The sequence below is a fragment of the Suricata suricatta genome, chromosome 7 (genome assembly GCF_006229205.1).
Source record: "Suricata suricatta isolate VVHF042 chromosome 7, meerkat_22Aug2017_6uvM2_HiC, whole genome shotgun sequence".
In the NCBI taxonomy this organism is placed as follows: Eukaryota; Metazoa; Chordata; class Mammalia; order Carnivora; family Herpestidae; genus Suricata; species Suricata suricatta.
Window position 1 is genome coordinate 119,500,604 of NC_043706.1, and position 26,207 is coordinate 119,526,810.

General features: G+C 45.1%; 1 protein-coding gene across 1 annotated transcript in view; it reads left to right on the forward strand.

Moving 5' to 3' along the window:
• The window catches only part of ARFGEF3 (ARFGEF family member 3), a 177,319-nt gene that overhangs the window by 128,538 nt on the left and 22,574 nt on the right, over positions 1 to 26,207 (forward strand). Inside the window, exons 17-27 of the mRNA XM_029943237.1 lie at positions 59 to 274; positions 437 to 547; positions 2,040 to 2,190; positions 3,452 to 3,772; positions 5,909 to 6,042; positions 8,358 to 8,503; positions 10,463 to 10,642; positions 18,000 to 18,144; positions 19,691 to 19,813; positions 24,047 to 24,150; positions 25,684 to 25,828. Of these exons, the coding sequence (XP_029799097.1) occupies positions 59 to 274; positions 437 to 547; positions 2,040 to 2,190; positions 3,452 to 3,772; positions 5,909 to 6,042; positions 8,358 to 8,503; positions 10,463 to 10,642; positions 18,000 to 18,144; positions 19,691 to 19,813; positions 24,047 to 24,150; positions 25,684 to 25,828 (1,776 nt within the window). The remainder of the gene's footprint in view (positions 1 to 58; positions 275 to 436; positions 548 to 2,039; positions 2,191 to 3,451; positions 3,773 to 5,908; positions 6,043 to 8,357; positions 8,504 to 10,462; positions 10,643 to 17,999; positions 18,145 to 19,690; positions 19,814 to 24,046; positions 24,151 to 25,683; positions 25,829 to 26,207) is intronic.

Consider the following 26,207-nt stretch of genomic DNA (forward strand, 5'->3'; position numbering starts at 1 on the left):
TTCACTGCCAGGTGTTTTTTTGTCTCCAGAAAGTGATCCATGCCCCTTCCTGTCCTAGGTGTGGCGTTTGCTCGCTATATTCTAGTGGGCTGCTGGAAGAACTTGATCGATACTTTATCAACCCCCCTGACCGGCCGAATGGCAGGAAGCTCCAAAGGGTTGGCCTTTATTCTGGGAGCTGAAGGCATCAAAGAGCAGAACCAAAAGGAACGTGATGCCATCTGCATGAGCCTCGATGGGCTGCGGAAGGCAGCGCGGCTGAGCTGTGCTCTAGGTACCGATGGGAGTAACATTCCCACACCCATGGCCCACGGGGTGGCCCTGAGGAGCACTCTAGGAATGGCCCTAGTGGAAAACAAATCTTTTAGAAGGGCTCTGCGTCGTAAAAGTTTAGACAGTAGCCTCCGAGAGGGGTAATTGTTTCTTTTCTTCGAAGGAGTTGCAGCTAACTGCGCCTCAGCCCTTGCCCAGATGGCAGCTGCCTCCTGTGTCCAGGAAGAAAAAGAGGAAAAGGAAGTCCAAGAGCCCAGTGATACCATAGCACAAGGTAACAGCTAGAGAGCCAGCATCCACCTGGCACCTTATGTGCTGTCAGCGCATGCCTGCACATGTGACAGACACCTGTCTGCTCCTTGTGTGATGCATAGCATCTATTTAGGGCTGATCACAGGACCCCAGCCTGGATCACAGGCGTGGCTCTTTTACATGCTGAGTGACTACTGTAGGTAACGTGAAGACAGGAGACATACCGTACTGGCCCCGGCAACCTGGCTGCTAACAGGGGTCCTGTAGGACACCAGAGGCCACCTGGCTGAGCTGTTCACTCTCTGTCATCATCCAGCCACCTGTGTTGGCCCTTCACAAAGTACACATTTGAAGATCCCTCAGGTTATAGTGGGACAAGGCAGAATGGCCAGTTTCCTGAGGAGGGAGATCAAATGGAGAAAATCCTGGAGAGGAGCTTCAGAAAACCTTTGTTCTTATAAGAGAAAAACCTGAGCTTCATGAACTCCAGGAAGAATTGATTTTTATCATGTTAAATCCATTAGCCAATGAAGCAGATGATTATCTAGGGTATATATTTAATATGCACAACCATAAGTTACATAAAAGTCCTTACATTTAAAGTTCTCAGAAAATTATGAAACCAGAATTGATGTTCAAATTTTATACAAATGAAAAATAAAATCAGTATCACATCCATGAGAAAGCGATGCTTTGCGAAAACTCAGTTTGCCTCTTACATCAGGAAGACGGTTTGGCCTCCTCTGGTGTAAGCGTGCTGGGTTCCTGCATTCTGAAGCATCACTCAGTTTTTCCATCAGACTCCTCTTCCAATGACTCGAAACCTATATTCATGGATATTATCCATGATGTTGTCATTTGGCCTTGCCTTGGCATTTTTCTGTAACGACATACTAAGTTACCTTGTACATCCTTTCTCATTAGTCCTCAACAATTAAAAAAAAGTATTTGAAGATCACAAATACAAATGTAAACTCAGGAAGTGAAATGTTTAGTAATCTTCCATTGTAATGTAGTCATCATGTGCCCAGAGCATACATACATATGGTCATCTGATCATCATCATGAACACATGACATTAAACAAACTGCAGAGCACTCGCATATTGCCAGGAACTGTGTCTTATCGGTTTGAGTACACAGGTGGGAGAAGGGCCTGGGCACAAAGAGCTTTAGCTGGGGTCAGCACACGAAGCCCATCCTCACTGCTGTGACTGACTTAGAACCCACGGACGGGTCTGGAAGAACTGTACCCACCAGCCGAGGACCCACCCAACTCACGAAGCTGCAGAGAGCTGGGCTCGCCAGGGTCTGTGGGGCCTCTGGGCTGGGTAGCTTGCATGATGAACCACGGGGACCTGGTGTCGAGGAGCTTGCTGCCAGTGACATCAAGTGACATCTACCTTTTCCCTTTTGCCCTTGCACGACAGCCCATATTTTTCCTTTTCATCCTTTGTCTCTCCCTTTCTGTCTCCTCCTTGGACCATTATGTTAATGAATGTCTCTCTGGCACAGTGAAGCTAAGAGTGGAACAGAAACTGGAGCAGATCGGGAAGCTGCAGGGGGCATGGCTGCACACAGCCCACGTCTTGTGCATGGACGCCATCCTCAGTGTAGGCCTGGAGATGGGAAGCCACAACCCGGACTGCTGGCCACACGTGTTCAGGTGCATGGCAAGATCCCCAAGCCCCAATCAGTTACAGAGTTCACAGCACCTGGGAGATGCAAACTGAAACAGCTCCACAGTCCTCACGAGACAGAGGCTAAAAGCCTGTCTCCCAGGCATTGGCATGTGGGCAGAGCTGAGACAGTGACGCACTGCCCAGGGTGCAAGCCATGGGGTAGGTGCCAGGCTGTTTCTTCTCCTCCTCCTCAGCACACAGCCAGTGCCTTGCACCGAGCTCCATTCTGGCAGAGCAGCAGTGGGGAGGCAGTGGGAGAGCCAGGCACCCATAGCTCACCCAGAGCACCAGCCAGATCTGGGTCCAGTTTGATGTCCCCACAGCAGGTACAGCCATATGTCTGTTGAGTCGGAAAGAGAGAATCAATCAGATCGTCCAAGGATTGAAAAACCCATCTTGGGAGGAACTAGGGTATGAAAAAGCCAGGGTGAATCAGCCTGGAGCAAAATGGGTTTTAATGTGGAGGCTGGAGAGCTGCCGTTCTTCATGGCTCTCACAAGCCAATCATGGCAGGAAAATGACTTACATTGTACGGGAGTCAAAAAATTGCCTGATTATACAACATGAGAGTGAATTATCCAGAATGGTCTCTACCAGTAACTGGACTTGTTCTGTAATACTGGGCCTCTTAACAAATTGTCTTAGTCTCGGGGTCTGTTGGGCATGAACATTTAGGAAGCTGGCAATTACGCTACGTTGTGACACTTCTCTATGTTTACTGTGATTAGACGCCCCCCCCCAACATTAGTGATATGGGACTGTTGGGGCGAGGTAGGTTCATAGCTGGGCAGAGCCCGTGAGAGAAGGCCCACTGTGGCTAGAGGGCCTGCCAGCCATATGCACACTCATTCTGGGATCCTAAAGAAATACTTCCTGAGTCCTAATCAGAGCACTAGAGGGAGGGGGAGAGGGCTCCTTGGGGAAATCTCCCTCTGACAGCCAAAGTGCAAATAAGCCAGTAACCTGGACAGGACGGAACAGGATGAAAGGGCATTTGTCACCCATCTTTCTCGCAGCATGGGGTGAGACAGTCTGTGGAATCCTTACCCCACTTCCAAGCCATTGGTCCAACTCAAAAACAATGTGGATAGCGAGGTGGGGAGAGGGAGAGGTGGCCATACAAGAGGAAGGAGGGAGATTGGGGAGGAGCGAAGCTCACTGGATTTCCTTTCTCTCACTGTGGGTTTACAGAGCTGTCCTGCTGACTGCAAGGCCTAACGGCTGCTTGTCTGTGACTCTGTCTAGGGTCTGTGAGTACGTGGGCACGCTAGAGCACACCCATTTCAGCGCCGGCACCCCCCAGCCCCCTCTCACCATCAGCCAGCCCCAGAAGGCACCAGGGGACCCTGGACTCCTTGGGGATACAGAGTGTGAGGACTCGGCTCCGGAACAGAACCTGGAGCCCGAGAGCTCCCTGAGCGCGGCCCCCGTCATCCAGCCCCTCTCCATCCAAGAGCTGGTCAGGGAAGGCAGCCGAGGCCGGGCCTCCGACTTCCGCGGGGGCAGCCTCATGACCGGGAGCAGTGCCGCCAAGGCCGTGCTCACGCTGTCCACCCAGGCCGACAGGTATGAGCGCACACCGTGGCTCCCCACCTCAGACGGCTGCTCACTGCAGAGCCCTGGAGGGCAATGCCACATCCATCTCTCGGCCCAGAATCCCTCCCAGGGCACCTTGATGTCCTGGCCAGGCATTTAAGCCTCTTTTGATTTTATTTTCAAACATATTTCTGTCTCCCAGCATGTCCTGCACTTAGAATGAACTGTTTGCTATCTGATGTCTAAGACCAGAGGCTCTGGAGGTGGACTTCCTGGAGCTAGAAGTCTGCACTTAACCTGTGACCTTGGGCAGGTTCACCTCCCTGGGCCTTGATTGCCTCATCGTAAAGTAGGGTCATGAAGTCACTCTCTACCAGGGTAGCTATGAGGTTAAACTAATTAGCACACTTGAAGCACTTAGGACAGAGCTTGCTAAATAGTAGAAATCCATTATTTTTATGATAATTACAGTCCCACATCCAAGAGTGTGGTTTATTATTTGACCACGTTAAGGTTGAGAGGAAAAACTCAACAATAACCCCAAGTAGTGACACGTTTCTGATGTTGAAAGTGCTGTTGGTCACCAGTCACATGTGGTCCCGCCTCACCTCACGCTCCATGCTGGGTCACTGTGCCCCCAGCATGGCTGCATTGAAGTTTATACAGGGAGCCAGCCAGCCAGGGAGGGGGTGGAGAGCAGAACAGCACTCATTGGGCTCAGAAGAATTCTTTCCTGGCTTTGACATTAACCAACTGCAAGGTCACATCTGTATAAATAGTTTTTGGTGTATGTATGTATATGTGTATAGTGTGTGTGTGTGTGTGTGTGTGTGTGTGTGTTTTAGTGAGAGAGAGCCGGGGAGAGGGGAAGGGAGAGGAGGAGAGAGAGAGAATCCCAAGCAGGATCGACCTGAGCCCAAATCAAAAGTCAGATGCCACCCAGGTGCCCCTAACATCTGGATTAATAGTTATGCTGCTGGATTAATAGTTATGCTGAGACTCAGTTTCTCCATCTACTAACTCGGTACAGTAATCCCTTTTTCCTGTTAATCCAACCAGATGGCTGTAAAAGCATTTTGGCACCTGGAAAGTAGTATACAAGTGTCAGGTGAGGCATAATATGCACCACTGTTGTTTTTTTGTTGTTGTTTTATGGGGGGTTTTTTTTGCTAAGAATTAGAAAAAATGGTTAATAGGATGCAGAAACACAATAATATTAAAATTGGAATTACAAAATCACAAGGAAAAATGTCTTTGTTTCAATAGTCTGTGAATGTTAATCCACTAATTTCCATCTTAAAACCTGTACGTCTCCTATTCTCTCTCTGTTGGTGACCCTCTCCCTTGCCCAGCACGTGACACCCCCAGGCCTGCTTGCCCTTCTGGGATGAGCACAGATTGGGAGGGCCAGCGGCAGATGACCCAAGAGCAGGGGAAGGCTGGCCATGTAAACCCACATTTGGTGCCAACCTTCTGAATGCCAGTGAGCCTCAGATCCTTCTCTAAGCCCTGCCGCCTGTGCTCCCCTCTGCCTTCCCAGCTCTCTCTGCAATAAATGTCTGCGCCTAGCTGAGTAGAAACCAGAAGGAACCTGCGAGGCCCCTAACATTTAGGGAATATTTGTTCTTTTAGTAGATACTTGAGTTCCCACCAAGTCCCAGGCTTTGGGTGTGTGTCAGAGGCAACATTAAAGCTAGCCCCACCCTCAGGGGGCTTACAGGTTTGGGTTTACTTGGGTTTTGTATCCTTCTCAAGGTCAAGGTCCAGCATTAGACTTATCTGTTGCAGCCCAGCAAAATCCCTGATTAACTTAGTGGGGTTTTCTATAGTACAGCTTATGAAACAGAAGCTACTTCTAAGGATTCCTTTCCCCATTACTCAGTTTCAGGGAGTGATACCTTGTCAATTTTCAACTTCTTGCCAAACATAAGTGCCTAGCATGGCTGGGGATACACAGATTTTTTTTTAATAGTCTATGCCATTTAGATTAAAATCTCATAGTTAGAGCCAACTTGTACACAGTAGTAATAGGTATAGAAGTATAACATATATCTATTTTCAGTTCCATATTTTCATTAATCCCATCTGACAAAATGGTCATAACCATTCTACCACAAAGACTTTGCTAAATCGTCTCCAGGTAACATATCTGTTTATTTCATTCAGGCTCTTTGAAGATGCTACGGACAAGTTGAACCTCACAGCTTTGGGAGGGTTCCTTTATCAGCTGAAGAAAGCATCACAGTCCCAGCTCTTTCATTCTGTCACAGACACAGTTGATTACTCTCTGACAATGCCAGGTAATTCTTTCCCGGGAGAGACTGTGCCGTGAGCGTAGCAGGAAAGGGCCCAGATCTCTGATGGCAACGGCCCATCTGAAGACTTGAATCCACCTTCCCTTCGCACACAGTACCCTGGCTGAGTCCTCGTGCAGATCTGTCAACCAGCTTGGAAGCGTGGCAGGGGTGGGGGTGGAGTGGCAGAATTATTCTCGGTGAACGGAAATGTTGCTGCTGCCGGTACCATAGGTGTTACTGCTGGGCCTGCGCTGGGTTGTTCTACAAGTTCTGTGCTTGTGATGGCTTCTCAGCGTGCAGATAGCTTCACATGAGGGTGGGGCCCCATCTCTATATCACAAACCACGTCTCTTTATTCAGCTCAGTGCTTGCAGATGTGGTGCCTAATTCCACAAGGGACGGGTCGGAGAGAAAAGTGGAAGGGTCAGAAGCCCGACGGCACATCTCGTTAATGATCAGCCAATATCATCTCATCTTCACTCATGAGGCCAAGTGAAAAGGAAAGGTCCTCTTGAAGGGAGCAGAGTTGTACTGAGCTGTCCGGGGGTCCCAGATGGGGAGCAGGATGCTCACAAAAGCATCTGTCCATCAACCGCCACAGTTGTCATGTGGAAACAGCCTCCGTCCTGATGGGTTCCGGCAGGGGACCGACTGTGTGGCAGGTTGGATTGCACAGCACCTGAGGTCCCTTCCATCTTTAGGAATCTGAAGTTCTAAGTGTACATATTTGGCCTTTTGATCCTTACTGCAGATTCTTAGTTGAGAAGCACAATCGTTTACCCATTTGTTTTTAATAGTCTTTAAAACCTTAGCTATATAAAGCCAACCTCCAGACCCGTCAGATTTCCAGAGCATCCCTGAGCCTACGGGCAACCTTCAAAGTGTTCTGCATTGGAGAAAGCAGCAGGCTCTCAGCTTACGAAAAGCAATGAGCAGGGTCAGGAGGAGGCAGCAGACCGAGGAGGAGAAGGCAGCCCTTGCTTGGGAATGAATCACCTAAGAGTTAAAATGCTGCCTCCACCATTTGCCAGCTGCATTGTCTTGGGCAAGTCAGTCTACCTTCCTGACATTTAATTTTTCTAAATGGCAATAATTACATTTGCTTAAAGCTTGCTTTAAGAAATAAAGTGATTAAAGACACATAAAGAGCCAGCATAGCCTTCAATGCCGAGTAAACAGTCAGTAAATGTCAGTGATTATTATCACTGTCATTTTGAAGTTTATTTGATATGGCAAGATTAATTAGAAAGGAGCCTTCTGGTTGGAGGAGCATGATAATGATCAGTATTGTATAGGCGCATGGGAGAAGCAGGACATGAATAGGAAGAAAGTGACAAGAAAGGAGAAGACCAAGGTGACAGTGCAAAGAAGTTGCAAAAGGTCAGGGTAGGCAAGGATTGCACTGAAGCAAGACAGAACAGGTTAAACAAGTATGTTATTGAGTAGACAGGGGCCTGGTCTGCCTGGCAAGGGCTTCAGAGGTGCCGTTAAGGGTTGGCAAAGTGGAGGATGAGTGTTAGCAGTAATGATAATAGCTAAGAGCGGGGGTCGGGACATACATGCCAAGCCCTGTGATAAGCCCTTCAGGAGTACCATCCTTAAAGTAACTTTAATGGGTAAGTGCTGGGGCGCCTGGGTGGCTCAGTTGGTTAAGCGTCTGCCTTCGGCTCAGGTCATGATCTCATGATTCATGGGTTTGAGCTTCGTGTTGGGCTCTGTCCTGACAGCTAGGTCAGAGCCTGGAGGCTGCTTCGGATTCTGTATCTCGCTCTCTCTCTCTGACCATCCCCTGCTCATGCTATCTCTCTCTGTCTCTCAAAAATAAATTAAAAACATTAAAAAAAAATTTTTTTAAAGAGGTAAGTGCTGTTATCAACACTTTCACAATAAGAATGTGGCTTAGAGAGGGAAGTCTCTGATCCAATGTAATCTGGCCTCGAAATGGGGCAGCCAGGAGTTGAACCCAGGCACTCTGACTCCCCAGCCCTCCTACTTAACCACCCCATCATTCCTCCGTACCCACAGCCTTGGTCACACTTGTCACAGCAGGCACCAGGCATATACTGGTGAATAGGAGAGGTGAGTCCTATCTTGTTGAGTGAACCACCCCGTCTGTCTTGAATCCAGAGTCCTCTCTTCTCTTACTTAGCCCCCACTAACTAATCCTACTGCTCCAAGGATTTTCATCCTCTCTCTGTGCTTGAATGGGTCAAACTATTTCTGTGTTTGGGTTTTTATGGTCTTGTCTTCTGAGATCAGATGAGATTGGGCACGTTCAGGGTGGTATGGCCATAGACTATGATCTTGTCTTCTTACAGGAGAAGTTAAATCCACCCAAGACCGGAAAAGTGCCCTCCACCTATTCCGCCTGGGGGATGCCATGCTGAGGATCGTGCGGAGCAAATCGCGGCCACTGCTCCACGTGATGCGCTGCTGGAGCCTGGTGGCCCCGCATCTAGTGGAGGTGAGCACTGGTGGCCTCACACCTGGTGGAGGGGAGCACCTGGTAGCCCTGCACCTGGTGGAGGTGAGCACTGGTGGCCCCACACCTGGTGGAGGTGAGCACTGGTGGCCCCACACCTGGTGGAGGTGAGCACCCGGTGGCCCCACACCTGGTAGCCCTGCACCTGGTAGAGGGGAGCACCTGGTGGAGGTGAAGACTGGTGGCCCACACTTGGTGGAGGTGAGCACCTGGGAAACGGGGCTGGTGCAGGGGTTTCCAGGCAGTATGTGGACGAAGAGCACTGTGGCCTGAGAGCAGTCAGGTTCCCAGCACCTGGGCACGAGCATCCTAGTCCTCTGTACATCACGGCATCTAGAGAATCACCACAAAGGCAGGACCATCACGGTATAGTGTCACCTTGACCCTCTTTCGTTAGAGCTACGTGACTTGGCTAGGAACCTCTAGCCAGTTTCTCATTCTTCATGCTCAAGTTTTAACCCAAGGCTGGAGCCTCACTTTTTTTTTTAAGTTCATTTATTTATCTTGTGAGAAAAAGAGAAAGCACATATGTGCACAAGTAGAGAAAAGGCAGTGAGCAAGGGAGAGAGAGTCCCCCGTCATGGGGCTCAGTCTCATGAATCATGAGGCGATGACCTGAGCCGAAGTCAAGCGTCAGGTGCTCAACCGACTGAGCCACCCAGGCGCCCCTGCAGCTTCAGTTTTATGTGTGATTTCTTCAAGGCCTTTTGCTCCTGCCAGTCTCTCTTTTCTGATAGCTAAATAGATATTCTCTGGGAGGCCCCCTGTAGCTACCCATACGTCCTAGTTTTCTCAACAAAAGTAACACGAGGACCCTTTTCACTCGCAGAGCAGTTCATAGGATATAATTTAGCATTTCAACACATGACGACTGGCTACTTCTCAGTTGATGGGAGCATTGTTGCCTTGTTTTTCAGTAAAAACTATTCTTACTCCTTTTTTAGCGTTCCTCTGTAGAACTATGTCATAAAATCAAGTATGTTTTTGGAACTTTTTTTGGAATTTTTTAAATCCACTAACCTGAGAATATTCTAACAAGAAAATAACAAGTTGGTCATGGAAAAACTGTATCAGTTCTCTGTTAACACTGTAACAAACCACCCCTAAGACCTAGCCACTTAAAACAAAAAACATTTACTTAGCTTATGATTCTGTTGGTCAGAAATCTGAGCTGGGCTCAGCTGGGCCATCCTGGTCTGAGCCAGGCTTGGCTGGTCTCAGCTTGCCTCCCCCGTGTGGTCACCTGCCTCATGGTGGCCTTGCCCAGGAGGGCTGGACAAGTGGGCCTCTCTCCACAGTCTCTCTCCCTTCAGTAGACCAGCCCTGGCTCATTCACGTGGCATTCTTAGGATTCTAAAGGAAAGCACCAGGGCAGACCCTGAATCAGAACTACTTTTCAATTCTCTACTGATGAAACCAATGTTTGGTATTGTTCCATTGTCCAGAGCAAGTCACACATCCAAGACCAGGGTCGCTGTGGGAGAGGACTACTAAAGATACAAAGGTGTGACCCGACTAGAGCATTTTGGGCACAGTTGGCCCACCTCCCTGAGGGACAGATGACTCATCTGTCTTCTTACTTAGGGCATGGCTAAACATGAGAGCATGGGCAAGTTTCCCGACTAGGTTCTGGTGTCTTTATGGTCCCTGTGTTCTCTACACCCAAGAAAACTGACATGTGACAGAAAAAAAAAAAAAAGAATTACTAGAAATTTATTTCTCCAGAAATATTAAAGTAAAACTAGAGTTGTGTCTGGTAAGGGTTAGATTATTAAACATTCCATTTTAGTGTCCTGTTCATCTATACTTATTCCTTTGATTTTTTTTCTTTTACTTTAACAGGATTGCTGCTTCTTCCTCCCTGCAATGGGTGGGTTAGGAGCCCAAGAAACCTTTTTCATGGAGTCCTGATGGTCTTCTTCTCGCTCCTGAATTTTGCAGGCTGCCTGCCATAAGGAAAGACATGTGTCTCAGAAGGCTGTTTCTTTCATCCATGATATCCTGACAGAAGTCCTCACTGACTGGAACGAGCCACCGCATTTTCACTTTAACGAAGCCCTCTTCCGACCTTTTGAGCGTATTATGCAGCTGGAGCTGTGCGATGAGGACGTCCAAGACCAGGTCAGTGCGCGGAGGCCGCAGCGCAGCGAGCTCCCGCTGAGTGCACTGGCGCCACAGCTCTGCGGCGTAGGCATATTTCACCTTTCCTGTAATCCTTTGTGGGATCTGTGACAGGGGGTTAGGCAGTTTAGCTAATTAGATACATGGTTAGTGATTGGTGGAGCCGGGGTTTGAAATGAGGCAATGTGGCTGCACCTGTCTGTTCTTTCACATACCTCTCCTGGGCTCTTCATCACTACGGTACCCTCTGGACACTTCACGTCTGGTCTGACAGTGGGCCAGGAACCCAGATCTACTCTCTGAAACGTACTAACTAGGTTAAATAAAGGTTGATAAATCCCTTTAAAATACATTGACACTTTCGGGCAAGAAAGTAAAGAATACGAAGATGTCCAGAACGAAGTAGCAACAGGAAACCAGAAAGCTAAGCAGAGCTCTACAACTGGTTTTGCCATGAGGGACTCTGCCATCAGGTGAAACTGAGTTTCTGCTTATCACATTGGTGGTTTTTAAAATTTTTTAACGTTTTTATTCATTATTGAAAGACAGGGACAGAGCAGGATCAGGGGAGGGACAGAGAGTAAGGGAGACACAGAATCTGAAGGAGGCGCCAGGCTCTGAGCTGTCAGCACAGAGTCCAATGTGGGGCTCAAACTCACATTGATTTTCTTTATTCTTCAACAGTCCTTTTTCATTTTTTTTAAATATAATTTATTGTCAAGTTAGTTAACATACAGTGTGCTCTTGGCTTCAGAAGTAGATTCTCACAATTCATCACTTACATACAACAGAGCTCATCCCAACAAGGACCCTCCTCCATGCCCATCACCCATTTTTCCCTCTAAGCCCTGCCTCTGTCAACCCTCACAGTTCTCTGTATCTAAGAGTCTCTTATGGTCTGCTTCCCTCTCTGTTTAAAACTATTTTTTCTCCTTCCCTTCGGTTAAGTTTCTCACGTTCCACATATGAGTGAAAACAGGATAACTGTCTTCCTCTGCCTGACTTACTTCACTTAGCATAATACCCCCAGTTATATCCATGTTGTTGCAACTGGCAGGATTTCATTCTTTCTCACTGCCAAGTAGTATTGGCATTGTACGGGAGGCAGATCTCAATGCAACCCTGTATTATAAAACTGGGGTTCACTCAGGCCAAAGTGGAATTAGTAATGAACCCAAGCACCACCGCCCCTGAGGTACTCGCAGCCTCTCTCTAACATTTGATCTTACTTTTAAAAATTTTTCATAATGTTTATTTTGAGAGAGAGGTGGACAACATGAGTGGGGAAGGGGCAGAAAGAGAGGGAGACACAGAGTGTGAAGCAGGCTCCAGTTCTCTGAGCCATCAGCACAGATCCCAATGCAGGGCTCGAACTCACAGACCGTGAGATCATGACCTGAGCTGAGGTCAGATGCTCAAACGACTGAGCCACCCAGGCGCCCCTAACATTTTCTCTTGATGGAGATAAAGAAAAAAAAAAGGACTCTGTAAGATTTAAAATTACAAGCTAGCCTTTGTTTAGAGTCAGCCTATGAAATTCCACCACCTTGCTGGAGCTGCGAAGCTCTGTACAGGCACAGTACTAAAGCAACAGAAATTCCCCCGGAGGAATTCATTTCAACTCAGGCCACGAAAGAATCCCACAAATAAAAGTTCCAGGATCTGTGAGTTCACAGCATTTACAAAATATCACAAAACACACGGGGGAACAAGGCGGCAGTCGGAGGGGACTGCCGAAGCAGTAGGGGGCACTGTCTGGACTAACGAGCATGGACATACTGGCATCCTGCCTGCAAAACAGTAACTAAGAACATCTACTAAGCTTAAGGAAACGAAAGCAAAGAAAATACATGTTTATACCAAAACTCTAAATTGGGGGAGGGGGGTTCAGTAATAGTGAACAAGTAGTTCAGATCAACTTCCCAAAGGGAACAACCAGAAAAAGTTGGATTAAAAAAAAATTTCTTTTTCAATCACTGGAAGGCATTGGAATACAACAAGGCAGTGAAAAACTATGAGGTCTAGGAGAAAAAGAATGCCCAAAGTCTGGGTCTGGTGCTTCGTTTCCTGAAACGGAATCCACTAATTTCAGAAGAGAAAGCTAAAAGATTGAGAAACTAAACAAAACTGGAGTCTTTAATGAGGCACTGACCTCTCGGGCAGAATCATGAAGAGAAAGGGATGTGTTAGGAAGAAGAGTGAACCGTGAACCGCCTGGTGTGGCAGGAAATAATCTCAGTCCCTAATCCGAGATGCCTGACGGAGAGCTCTGGTGCCTGCCGCAGTGCGGAGCGTCTCTCTTCCAGAACACGGTGTCATCCCAAGGACTGAGACTACTTCTTGATTCGCATGTGCAGTGTCTACATTCAATCAAAAATAATTAGGCTCCTTAGGAAATAACATGTCATTGAAAACACAAAGAAAAATGAACAATAAAGATAGGTACGCACGCACACGCGCGCACACACACACACACACACACACACACACACACACACACACTCACTCAGCCAGGGATCCACACCTCAGAGTTATTGGAGACAGACTTTAAAATAACTACACTTAAATACGTTCAGAAAGATTTAAGACATGATGGCATGAAAAAGTTAATGGATCTTCCTCACAAAAGTCAAGTATAAAACAGGACAAAATTGCCAAAAGCAACAATCTCCGCTTTCTGGAGATTGACCAAGGACAGACAACAAATTGAGTAGCATTTATGCTTAGAAATACTTCTTGCTAGAACTTTGGTTGTGAACAGCGGAAGTCTCTGACCTCTTGGCAAAGACTGTATCCATCACTCTTGCTCTCAAGATATTGGCAAGAATAGTGGTTTGACCAATGTGGAGCTAACTTGGAAAATTAGCAGGTTTTCTCCTATGAAAGATGGATTTGGGTTAAAGAAGATGAAGAAAGACCATTGGTGTGGCAACTAAAAGTGGTGAGTTCATTAGGAGGTGAACAGGAGAACCCCACAACTTTGTTAGCTCACAGTTGCAGTGAGCAGTGAACTGGTAAGAAATGAAAAGTCATCTCAGGGGTGCTTGGGTGGCTCAGTAGGGTGGGCATCAAGCTTCAGCTCAGGTCATGATCTAGCGGTTCATGAGTTCAAGCCCTGTGACAGCTTAGAGCGTGGAACCTGCTGCAGATTCTATGTCTCCCTCTCTCTCTCCCCCTCCCCCTCTTGATGCTCTGTCTCTCTCGGTCTCTCAAAAATAAATAAAGTTAAAAAATAAAAAATATAAGGAATGGTTTCTCTGGAAACCAGAAACTTAATAGAAAAACTAGATAAGTTCTTCACACATCTCTGGCTGACTAAAATATGGGTATATTCAAGCTATGCCATACAAATCCCATCAGAAAGTAAAAAACTAGGGAAACTTGAGAACTGGCCAACATTGGACTGTTTTCCCCAACCTACATACTTGGGTTGGTTGAAGAGGATAGGAGACTTAAAGGCTCAAGTTCTCTGAGCGCAACTTTTTCCCACATCATCAGCTAATCACGAACCTGTGCAGACACAGGGATGAATTCTAGATAGGAAGGCTAAGACATACAAACAAACTGAGCCAGAGACATTGGCTGTTCACACATGGGAAGAGACCAATTGCACAATATAAGTTTGACCCTTTATTTAAAAAAAAAAAACTAAGAAAAATTAATCAGAATTTAGCATTGCTACACTCTGTTATATAAAATGTCAACTACACAGAAAAGAAAAAAAAAGAAACATGCAGAGACGAGAAAGAGTGACACATTGAGAGAGGAGGCAAAATTAGAAAGTGACTTAGAATGAGCCCAGATGTTGGAGGTGAGGGACAGTCTTTAGAACAGCTATTATAGATATGTTCAAAGAATTAAAGGAAAATATGACAATAACTCAAAAGTAGACTAAAGAAATGGAAACTATGAGAAAACGCAAATTCTGGAGCTGATAAAAGCACTAACTGTAATGAAGAATCTACTAAATAGTCTTACTAGCAAGATTTGAGATGGCGGAAGAATCCGTGAACTTTGAAGGTTGATTAGTAGAAATTATCCATTCTAAAGATTGGAGAGGATTGTTTGACCAGAAATAAAACCTTAAAGACCTGTGGGAAAATACCAAGCTTACGTGTAATGGGAGTTCAAAGAAAGATGAGAAACACAAAGGGTGAGAAAATATATTTAGAAAAATAGTGGAACCCCAATTAGCATCAACACAGTAGATACATTATAGTCAACTGCTTCAAGACAAAACCTTGAGAGCAGCAAGAGAAAAATAGGATTACCACAATTGGATTAATTGCTGCTTTTCCAGAGAGAATGAAGGCCAGAAGATAATGCAATGACATATTGAAAGTGCTAAAAGAAAAAAAAAAAAGGTCAGTGAATAGAATAATTACCCTTTAAAGCTGAAGCTGATGTAAAAGCATTCTCTGATAAACAAAACTTGAGAGAATTTCTTGCCAATACATCTATTCTGTAAGAAATACTAAAGGTGGCTCAGTCCGTTGAACGTCCAACTTCAGCTTAGGTTATGATCTCATGATTCATGAGGTTAAGCCCTGCATCAGGCGTACTGCTGTCAACACAGAGCCCACTTTGGATCCTGTCCCCCTCTCTCTCTCTGCCCCTTCACTGATTGTACTCTTTCTCTTTCAAAAAATAAATAAAACATTAAAAATAATACTAAGGGGGGGGCACTGGGGTGGCTCAGTCAATTGGGCATCTGACTTCAGCTCAGGTCATGATCTTGCAGTTTGTGAGTTCAAGCCCTGCATCAGGCTCTGTGCCATCAGGAGCCTGCTTCTGATTCAGTGTCTCCCTCTCTCTCTGCTCCTCCCCCACTCATGCTCTGTCTCTGTCTCTCAAAAAAGAATAAACTTTAAAAAAATTTTTTTTAATTTAAAACAAATACTAAGGGAATTTCTTCAGACTAAAAGGAGATAATACAAAATAGTAAATCAATTTCACAAAAAGAAATGGTATTTTATGTGAGTAAATATAAAAAGATTGTATTTTTTTCTCTTTTGGTTTTAAAAATGTTAAGAGCACCAACTCCAACACTGTATTTTTGGATTTATTAAATATCAAGATATAAATAACCATAACAGAATGAAGGGGAAGAAAATGAAACTATTTAGAAGCAAACTTGCTATATTTTGCCAGAATTAAATCGGTATTAACTTAAAGAATATTGTGATAAATTATAGATGTATATTATCCCTAGGGCAACAGCCAAGAGAATAACACAAATAATAAATTAAAAATGGGTAAAGGAATTAAAATGATAGACTAAAAACATGCTTAACACAAAAGAAGGCAGCAAAGGAGGAACAGAGGAACAAGAACCACTTATGTGCAGAAAACAAACAATAAAATGGCAGACGGGAATGAGACCGTTTAGTAATAGCTCAGTGCCATTAGCCATTAAGGAAATGCAAATCAAAAACACAATGAGAGATCACTTCAAACCCACCAGAATGACTTCAATATAAAAGATACTAACTTTTGAGGAGAATGTGGAGAAGTCAGAATCTTCATATGCTCCTGACAGAAAGGTTAAATGCACCGCCATGGGAAACAGTCTGGCAGTTTTTCGAAAGGTACATAACCAAGAAAAATTAAAATATATGTATAAATCTAGACATAAACATGCATAGTAATGTTATACCTAATAGCCAGAGAGTTGGAAACAACCTAAATTCCATCTGCTGATAAATAGATAAATATGCCATTTCCATGCAATAAAATATTATTTGGCAATAAAAAAATTAGTTCTGATTTGTGCTACAACATGGATGAACCTTGGAAACGTTACACTAAACGAAAAAGGCCAGTTATAGAAGACCACATTTTATATGATTTATGTAAAATGTCCATCAATAATAAATCAATAGAGATAAAAAGTAGGTTAAGGATTGCCTGAGGTGGAGGGCAGGGTTGGGTGGAGGGGATGACGGCCCACATGTTTTGGCTTTGGTGGACACAGTAATGAGAATGTTCTAAAATTAGATTACTGATGGTTGTACAACTCTGTGAATATGATAAACTGTACAGTATAATGGGTCAATCTTATGGTATGTGATTTATGTCTCAAAGATGTTAGAAAATGTGAATTGACTAAAAGTATCAGAAGGCAGAGATTATAAGACTGGACAGAGCAATAAGATATTATAATGTGCAGTCTGCAAGAGACAGATTTTAGATTCAAAGGCACAAATAGATTGAAGGTAAGAGTATTGAAAATGACATGCCACGCAAATAGCAACCATGAAAGAGTTGGGGTGGCTGTATTGATGACAGGTGAAATGGACACTAATATGGTGAATATTACTAGAAACAGTCTTTGGAACCTTGAGTTAGGCAAAAATTTTTTAGAAATGACACCAACATGAAGGCACCTGGTTGAGCATCCAACTTAGGCTTAGGTCATGATCTCACGTTCTGTGATTTCAAGCCCCGCATTAGGCTTTGCAATAACAGTGTGGAGCCTGCTTAGGATTCTCTCTCTCTCTCTCTCTCTCTCTCTCTCTCTCTCTCTCTCTCTCTCTCTCCCCCTCTCCCTCTTTCTTTAGTCCTCCTCCCCCCTGCCTCTCAAAAATACAAACATTTTTTAAAAATTAAAGAAATGACACCAACATGATCCATAAAGAGAAACTGATAAATTAGCTTTCATCAAAATTAAGAACTTGTTCTTCAAAAGACACCATTAAAAAATAAAAAGTCAATGCCAAAGCTATTTTTAAAAATATGTAAATCCTATGTATATCTCAGGAAAGACCTGAATCTATAAATAGTCTTTTTTAAATATGTATTTATTTTTGAGAAAGAGAGAGACAGAGCATGAGGGGTGTGGGGGGGGTTGGCAGAGAGAAGGGAGATACCAGATTTGAAGCAGGTTCCAGGCTCTGATCTGTCAGCATAGAGACCAACACGAGGCTCAGGGCTCGGGCTCAAACTCCCAAACACAGTCTCATGACCTGAGCCAAAGTCAGGCGCTCAAATGACTGAGCCATCCAGGCTTCCCAGGAAAGACCTGAATCTAGAATACATAAAGAACTCTAATTAATAAAGAGACAATAATGAGAAAACAAAAGCCCAATTTAAAAAAACACAGCAAACCATTTACCAAGGGCTAATAGGCCTATGAACAGTTGTTCAACAGTGTAAGTCATTAGCAAAATGCAGATTAATGCAATGTGGCTGCTAATGTACAAGATTTTTGAGTGAGTTTGACTGAATTCTGGTTTTTTTCTTTTTCACTGAAATTAACCCAGAAACAGGGAGTGGAGAAACGTATCCTCCTTTCCAGAAATTTTCTTGCTGCTCTTAAGGAGAAAGTTTTAAGTGCCACCTCCTTTGCCTCCACCAGGTTGTCACATCCATCGGCGAGCTAGTTGAAGTATGTTCTACCCAAATCCAGTCGGGATGGAGGCCCTTGTTCAGTGCCCTGGAAACGGTGCACAGTGGGAACAAGTCAGAGGTGAAGGAGTATCTGGTTGGTGATTACTCCATGGGTAAGACCGGGTCTTTGTCTTGGATACTGAAACATTACTGAACACATTTATTAGTTAGAAAGTTTTGGGTGGAATCTTTAGGATCTTCTAAATACAATATACCATGTAATCTACAAACAGGCTATTTTACTTCTTCCTTTCTGATTTTGGATGCATTTTATTTTTTTCCTGCCTAGTTGCTCTGGGCAGCATTTCCAGTACTATGTTAAATAAGGGTGGTGACAGGGAAGATTATGTAAATGATTCTTGCTATAAAGCGTTAGTTCTTGATGCCAGCGTTCACACTATCTAAAGAAACTGAACAATAGGGAAGACGGCCATTCAGCCATGCTTTTTCGGGGGAAACAGTCTGGTAGAGCAGGGATACACATTCTGAGTTGTGCCAGCAGGCCAAGAACCCTGAGCATTAATCAGGCCCTGCTCTTCTGGACAGATTAGACGAAAGGCTAACAATTCTATTGTTTCAGTTATATATATCTGTGTTGAGTTCATTCCTAAAGCCAAAAAGAAAACCATTATTCACTTTACTAGGAAGCAGCAGGGAAGCCTCATAATGTAGTAGAATCCCAGTTATGGAGATTGGGACCCATAAAGCATGCCCAGCAACCATGGGTATCCTGTCAGTGAGTGGTCCCCAGACTGCTGATACATTCAGAGACCAACCGGAGGGGCTCACGGGACTTGGCATATAGCTTTGCTTGAGTCTTATTGCCTGGCTCAGATTTATTACATGCCTCACAGCTAAGATTTATCATGGCAGCATACTAAGGACAGGCCACATGATCAGGGCCAAAAACAGAGAATCTGGGGAAGTCCCTGTGCAGGCTTCCAGGTGCTCTCAGCTCCGCAGGAGGGTCCCATAGAGCACACTCTTCCCCAGCAGTGAAAATGCAGCAACATGAGTATGATGTTTCTTCCCAGCAAAGCCCATTAGAAGAGACCCAGCTAAGAGCTGGCCACCTATGTGGCCCTCTACCTAGCACCTACCAAAATCTGAGACTCCCCAAAGGAAAGCAATATTTGGAATAAGCCATGTTGTTTGCACAGTCTAGGCACCATGAACCACCCTCATCAGTTAACTGTTGCCTGGGAATATTCTGAGAGCCAAGTCCCCAGATGCCTATCAAGGGCTAATCTTGTAAAGCAGGCCTTCTAAGGATAGCAATCCCGAGCCGGTGAACTCTTTTCTGCAGTTATGAGCCAATTAGAATATGCCATCAGGGCTTTTCTAAACCTTCCCTTCCCTTTAATTATGTGTGCAGGAGAATCCCAGAGGCCTGCATGTTTCACCACCTTGTAGAGCCACACACTGCCTCAGCCCTGCAGCTGGCTTTGCCCTCATCTCGTATTTGTAGGCTTCCTGCAGCTCTCCCTGCAGGCAAAGCTGAGAAAGACAGTTCTGGAGCCACTCCATGTGTACCCTCAGAAGGCCAGGGATTTCCTCCAGTAGGTCTTTCCCAAGGCCTCATGGAAGGTGCTGAGAATATGGACAACCTGAAGGGTAGAGACCTGGTGTTCTTACAATTCTACGACCGTCTTCCCCCAGGAAAAGGCCAAGCCCCAGTGTTTGATGTATTTGAAGCTTTTCTCAACACCGACAACATCCAGGTCTTCGCGAATGCAGCCACGAGTTACATCATGTGCCTTATGAAGTTTGTCAAAGGACTGGGTAAGTGCGGTCTTCTTTCCATGCCTCGTGACAGCTGGGGGCCCTTTCCTGGAGGACTGTGGTGGAGAGCCCTGGAGCCAGGCCACTGCCTGTCTGGAGCGAGCAAGCAGCCTGGGCTGTGCACAGATGGTGGTGTGTTGTGTACTCAGCAGCAGAAAGCTGACTGTCAGAGCAGCTTGGATTCGGGCCAGGGTTGCTATTTTTCATCGTGTTCACGGAATACTCTTGTAGCGTGTTTTCAGTCTATATGTTATTTTACTCCAGCGTCTTTTTGGATCTTAAAATATTCAGTACTATATTTAGTAGTACTGCCCTTATGCAGGAAAACAGTCCTGGATGTCACATAATTAGAGGCCTGAGCTTGAGTTCCCAGATCCTCCTAAAAAAAAAAAAAATTAAGAATGCCTTCCCCTGGGTCTTATTAATCATAAAATTTCTTTGGAGTGTGAAAGCCCCCTTCTTTGAGACTTTCTGTGTGTCAGAGTCTGCTAAGCTGATTTTCTGCTTTATTTAGCAATACTTTAACAAAGGAGGGTTCCACTATACGTACGACATGACCTGTGTAGATTTTTACACAGCACAAGCTTATCTGGGATGAAATGGAAGGGAAGGCAGTCAGCTAAGCCAGCAATTTTAGAAGTACCTTCCATCTTAAAGGTTTGAGAACTTCACCATGGAGTGAGTGCTCTTAGACCCGGAGGCTAAGAACAATTTAAATAAGGACAATATAAAGTTCATAATATTCTTTTTCAATTTTTGCTAAATAATCGACATTTGTTTGCCAAAGAAAACTGGACACAAAGAAACTACGTGACTTCACTCACGCTCCCTTCTTCTAGGGAACAGGAACAAATTGCAAGTTTCAGGATAGAGCCTGAAGGCAACAAGTCTGATCCGTAGACCATTGTTGTTGTTGTCTATTATTTATCATCTGTGCCTTAGTCTGTTACTGCGCACACCCTGGGAGGTGGAGGACTGAGCAGAAGGCTAACCGTGGCAGCCACTCGCTTCTTCATCGGACTTCGGAGGAAGATGTCTTTTGAAATACAGCATAAGATTTTATTTTTTTTTCAATTCTGCTATATGTTAAATAGAAGCCAAATAATCTTGATTATAAGAAGAACTTAAAGTATGAATCTTGATGTTAGGTAGTAGAAAATTCAGTTTTTGTCTGGGGAAGACTCACTCTGTGTGTCTCCTTTGTTCTGTGACTACCACACTCATAATGGTGGGGGAAGAGGGCGGTTCTCCCACCAAGCAATATTCTGCGACACCAGCTGGCTGTCCTACAGTTCAATTCAACTCTGACACTACCCAGAGCTGGCTCACAGTCCACAGATCAGGGGCTCAGTCCCACAGAACTGCCCTCCACTTCACACGCCACACACACGTAGGTCCCCAGGTTAACGACAACTCTGACTTGGCTGCAAGTCATGGTCCCCATAAGCCCTGCCCCTAGGATTTGGTTATTTTTTTAGAATAACTCACAGAACTCAGGAGAACTCGTTTACCAGTTTATTAAATCATGAAAGATATAATAAAGGATACAGATGAACAGCCAGACAAAGAGATACACAGGGCAAGATCCACAAGAGTCCCAAACACAGGGGCGTTTGTCCTGATGGAGTTCAGCTGTGCCACCCGCCCAGCATGTAGATGTGTTCACCAACCCAGAAGACCTCTGAGCCCCATACCCTGGGGGCTTCATCAGGTAGGCCTGATAGATCTTTAACTCTGTTCAGGAGTTAGAAAGGGAAGGTTCTGATCATGGCTTGGTCTTTCTGGTGGCCAGTCCACATCCAGGAGCCCACCGGGTGTTGCCTCAGTTAGAACAATAGAGATTCCTACCATCCGGGGAATTTCAAGGATATAGGAGCTCTGTGTCAGGAATTGGGGTCAGAGACCACATATTAGAGCAAAAGATGCTTCTAGTACTCTTATCACTTGGGAAATTACAAGGGTTTTAGGAACTACGTGCCGTGAACTGGGAGCAGAGGCCAGTATATATGTTTGCTATTATGTCACAGTTTTATATTTCATTGAAGAGTCATAATAACGACTGTTAGTGAACAGTTGAGTGCCTGCTATGTGGGCACATCAATATGAAGATATAAAGATGAATAAAACGTGTGAGAGATTCCTACCTGTGGGAGGCTCACTGCCTCTTCTAGAAAACACATGTAAATCGATAGTTACAATTCAGTAAGATGAATATCTTCATGGAGGCTAGTAGGGGGAAAAAAGTCATTTAAGCTGAAATAAACACGCAGCTGAGATAGATGTTTGGTAGCAGGGGGCTAGGTGCAAGCTTCAAAGAGTAAGTGACATTTGCACTTGGTGGAGTAAGCCATATATTTATTTTTCTAGAAACATAGTACATTGGAGGTACCCACATAAGAGGGATGGTGGGTGACGAGTTGGAAAGAAAGGAAGGGGGCAGTTGTGAAGGGCTCTGTGTGCCACATCAAGGAATCCGGAATGTGTGGGGAAGGGTATTAAGTAAAGGGTAGTACCATCACATGCAGTGTTAGAAACTAAACTCTGGCAGCACGTGTCCCCGTAGGTGGGGGCGAGAAGCTGCAGGCCGGCAGGGTGTAGACAGGATGTGATTGGCTCTGGCTCATGATAGAGGTGGGATCTGCTGGCTTGTCACTGCTTGAATGGGGGCTTGGGGAGGAGGAACTGAGGATGGCTGGTGCTACCCAGAATTAGGATATTCAAAAGGAGAGCGGGGTAGGCGTGGAGGAGAGGAGAAAGTAATGAATTCTATCTTTGGACATGTGGACACGTTGAATTCCTGTGAAACTCCATTCAGGGGGAAATGCCCAACAGCATGTTACAAATTTGAGATTTTCTCTTAAGAGGGGAGTTAGGGGCAGCAAATGAAGATGCAGAACTATCAGTATGCGCAAAGAAGGGTTTTTTTTTTTTTTTTCTGTCAGTTATAAGGTGGAGTTATTTGTATGGGGCATAGAGTCTGTGGGAACTCAGAAGCCTCCCGGGCAGCCATGCTGGCTGTGGATCGCCCAGGACTCCAGGGGGCGCCGTTTGCATAGACTTTGATATGTTACACAAAAAACAAAAAAAACTTTGGGACACTCACTGATCAACAGGCTAAGAAATGAACGTATTTTTAATTCCCACTTTGCTTATTCAACATGAATTTGACCCGTTCTGTGTTTTTATATTGTGAAGTGTGTTCATCCAAACCAGAGGTTGGCAAACAATGGCCTGCAGCCCAGATCCAACCCATCAATAGTTTTTATAAATAAAGTTTATTGGAACACAGCCATGGTCATTTGTCTGTAGCTATTTTTATGCTACAACAGTAGATTTGAGTAGTCATACAAAAACAAGAGGACCTGCAAAGCCTGAAATATTTACCGTCTAACCCACTCCTTGATCTAAAATACAGATGTTTATCTTTTCATTTTTAAGGAGAAACATGCCTCTTTGTCTGAATTTTAACTAATGCCTAGTAATTAGGTCTGTTTACCCACAGGGGAGGGTGCTAGTTGCTATGATTGTAGACAATTAAAAACACAGTACCATGGAATGATTTTATTAAAAGTATGGGAATAGATTCATTACATGAGAAGAATGATAATCCTCGACTAGTATTTACCTGTAGAAAATCCAGATGCCCTCTGCGAATCTGCGAAGTCTCTAGATATATACCACGAACAAAACAGAAGCCATTCCAGCTCAACTCGGTAGTGTCTGTCCCCAAGCCCCAGACGTTCGGATCATCCCAGCGACTTTGTTGATCATCACTACTTAGTGCTAAGCTCTGGCCGCACACGGGTTCTTTTCCAAACGGAAGGAGGCCTCATACTTCATTCCAGCCCAACACGTGGCTTGTTGCCAGGATTGTCTTTAATCATCAAGCTTCAAAGTCATACCCACAACAGGAGAGAAGTGAGTTATAGAGCGTCCAGGTACAAAACAACACCATCCAGCCACTCTGGCGATTATGGTAGAACCCAGAAAAAGTGTTCGTGGTTTAGTGAAAAGCAGAGTTACAAAATGGAATAATCCCAACAAACTAAGATGCACGCTATGATCCCAACTATATTTAACATGTGCACATGCAGAGGAGAAAACTGAGGAGTTGCAGAGTTTGGGGTAATTTTTTCTTCTATTTTTGTAGACTTTTAATGAACAAAGTCTGTGTGACTAAATTAGGTTTTCTGTTGAAGGGGGAACCCCCGAGTAACGTTGTCTGTCCTCTAGGGGAGGTGGACTGTAAGGAAATAGGAGACTGTGTCCCAGGACCGGGAGTGACGTCCCCAGACCTGTGCCTGCCTGCCCTGGATTACCTCAGGCGCTGCTCTCAGGTACGGGGGTGCTTGCACGCAGCTCTAGTAGAAATCTTTCTCCTCACCCCTTCCAGGAAGGAAAGAAACTAATTGGAAATACACCAACTGAATTGAAATCTCTGAAACTTCTCATTTGTCACTCACATGCAGGAACTATCATAATCTCTGTATTTGCGTCAGGCTGTAAGAAAGGTGTCATGAGATCATGGGAAGTCCTCATGATAGAACCAGAATGTGGATGGTGGGGGTGCAGCCAGGGGAGGGAGACAAAAACAAAAGAGGGATGGAGTCAGTCAAAATCTAACTAAGAAATCACATGAAACAGCACTTCTCAGAACAGCGACCTTCATTGTGCTAAATTCAGTACGTGTCAGATGCCGGTGGACCAGAGGATGGCCCCCAGGCTTCCGTGACACCCTCTCTGCTCTCTCAGTAGTTGTAGTCCCATTTTTATGGCAGGTCGTGTCTCCAGGCCTCTCCTGGTCTGTGGAACCTCTACCCTGGTGATAGCAGTGACAGCGTGAAGCCCCCGGGCTTTAGAAAGGACAGCCAGCCGGGTCCACCAGGCCCCACTCATGACAGACCACAGCTGCCTTTTCACTCTCAGATCCGTCCTTCTCGCTCTGTGCCCCAACCACACAGACTGTTTGCCCCTCAGGTACACGGCGCCTTACCGCCTGGAATTCCCCCTCCCTGGATCTGTGTAGGATGCTCCTTCTCTTGATCTCGTCAGGGACATCACCTCCTCAGAGGGACCAGAGCCAACTGCCAACTCCTGCCAACGTTCCCACATGCCCCGGTCTCTCCAGTATCACCTGTTTCTATAGCCTTTATGTTCAAAATTGTATTTATCATTGTAAGGACCCCCCCGCCCCGACAGGAATTTTGTCTGTCTCACTCACAGCTGTTTTTCTGGTTTCAGGCCCAGCAGGCACAATTCTAGTTCATGAGGATCTATGGGGGTTTGGCCCAGTAATGAGGATCCCGCAGTGAGAGGGCAACAGGCTCCCGCAGTGAGAGGGGAATGGGGAACCCAGGGCTGGCTGTCCGCTCTGCTTCCGATGCCTTCATCTCTCCCACCTGCCCACGCAACCCTCCAATCCCCTGCTTACCACTGGCCTCAGTGCCTTGGTGTCAAGGGAAGGGGAAATCAGAGTCTGGTATCCCATTTGCCTGCCGACTAGCTCTCCTCAGTGATCCCCACAGAACACTCCCCCATAGGCAGAATTCTTGACATGTTTTGTGGTTCCCTGGGAAGGTTTACAAAAGTCTATAAAATTCACTGGCAATTGAGATGCTGAAAAAATATCCCTAGAGTCTTTTTCTCTACCTTTTCATTTTCACTGAATGCTGTTTCACCTCCTCTGTGGGACAGATGCCTCTTCTGAGCTACCATGAATCCAAATCACAACCAACCTTAGAACTTTCATACGTTGAGTGCTTTTCTGGTTTTCCCTAACATGAATATTTCTGGTATATAAAGTTATCCTTTAACACCCAGAGTGCAGCTTTTTCCAATATATAATTGCAATTTGGTATTTTGTTATTTAGTTACTGGCCAAAATCTACAAAATGCCCTTGAAGCCAATATTCCTTAGCGGGCGACTCGCCAGCTTGCCCCGAAGACTTCAGGAGCAGTCGGCGAGCAGTGAGGACGGAATTGAGTCAGTCCTGTCTGATTTTGATGACGACACTGGTAAGTTAGTTGACTGGACTGAACTAGGTTATTTGCTTGTTCACATTCCCAGAAGCTTAAGCCATGAGTTCAGTAACTTCTAGATCATAAGAATGATCATCCATTTATGTTGCAATGGTTTTTAATTCTAATAGAACAAGGCTACCTAAAGTTTCCAGGGACTCTAACAGGAAACTTTCGGAATGATCTAGCTTCAAGAAAAGCAAGCAGTTAGCAGTGCTTAAGAAAAATTGATTCAGTATCTAATGGATAGTTGATACCTGTCACAACACAGCATTTTATATACTGTTAAGTGAAACCGCAATACAATCTAAGTTTATTTTGGGAGTGTTTGCTGTATAATTGGATTTAATGAAATGTTTAGAGGTGCAGTAGGCAT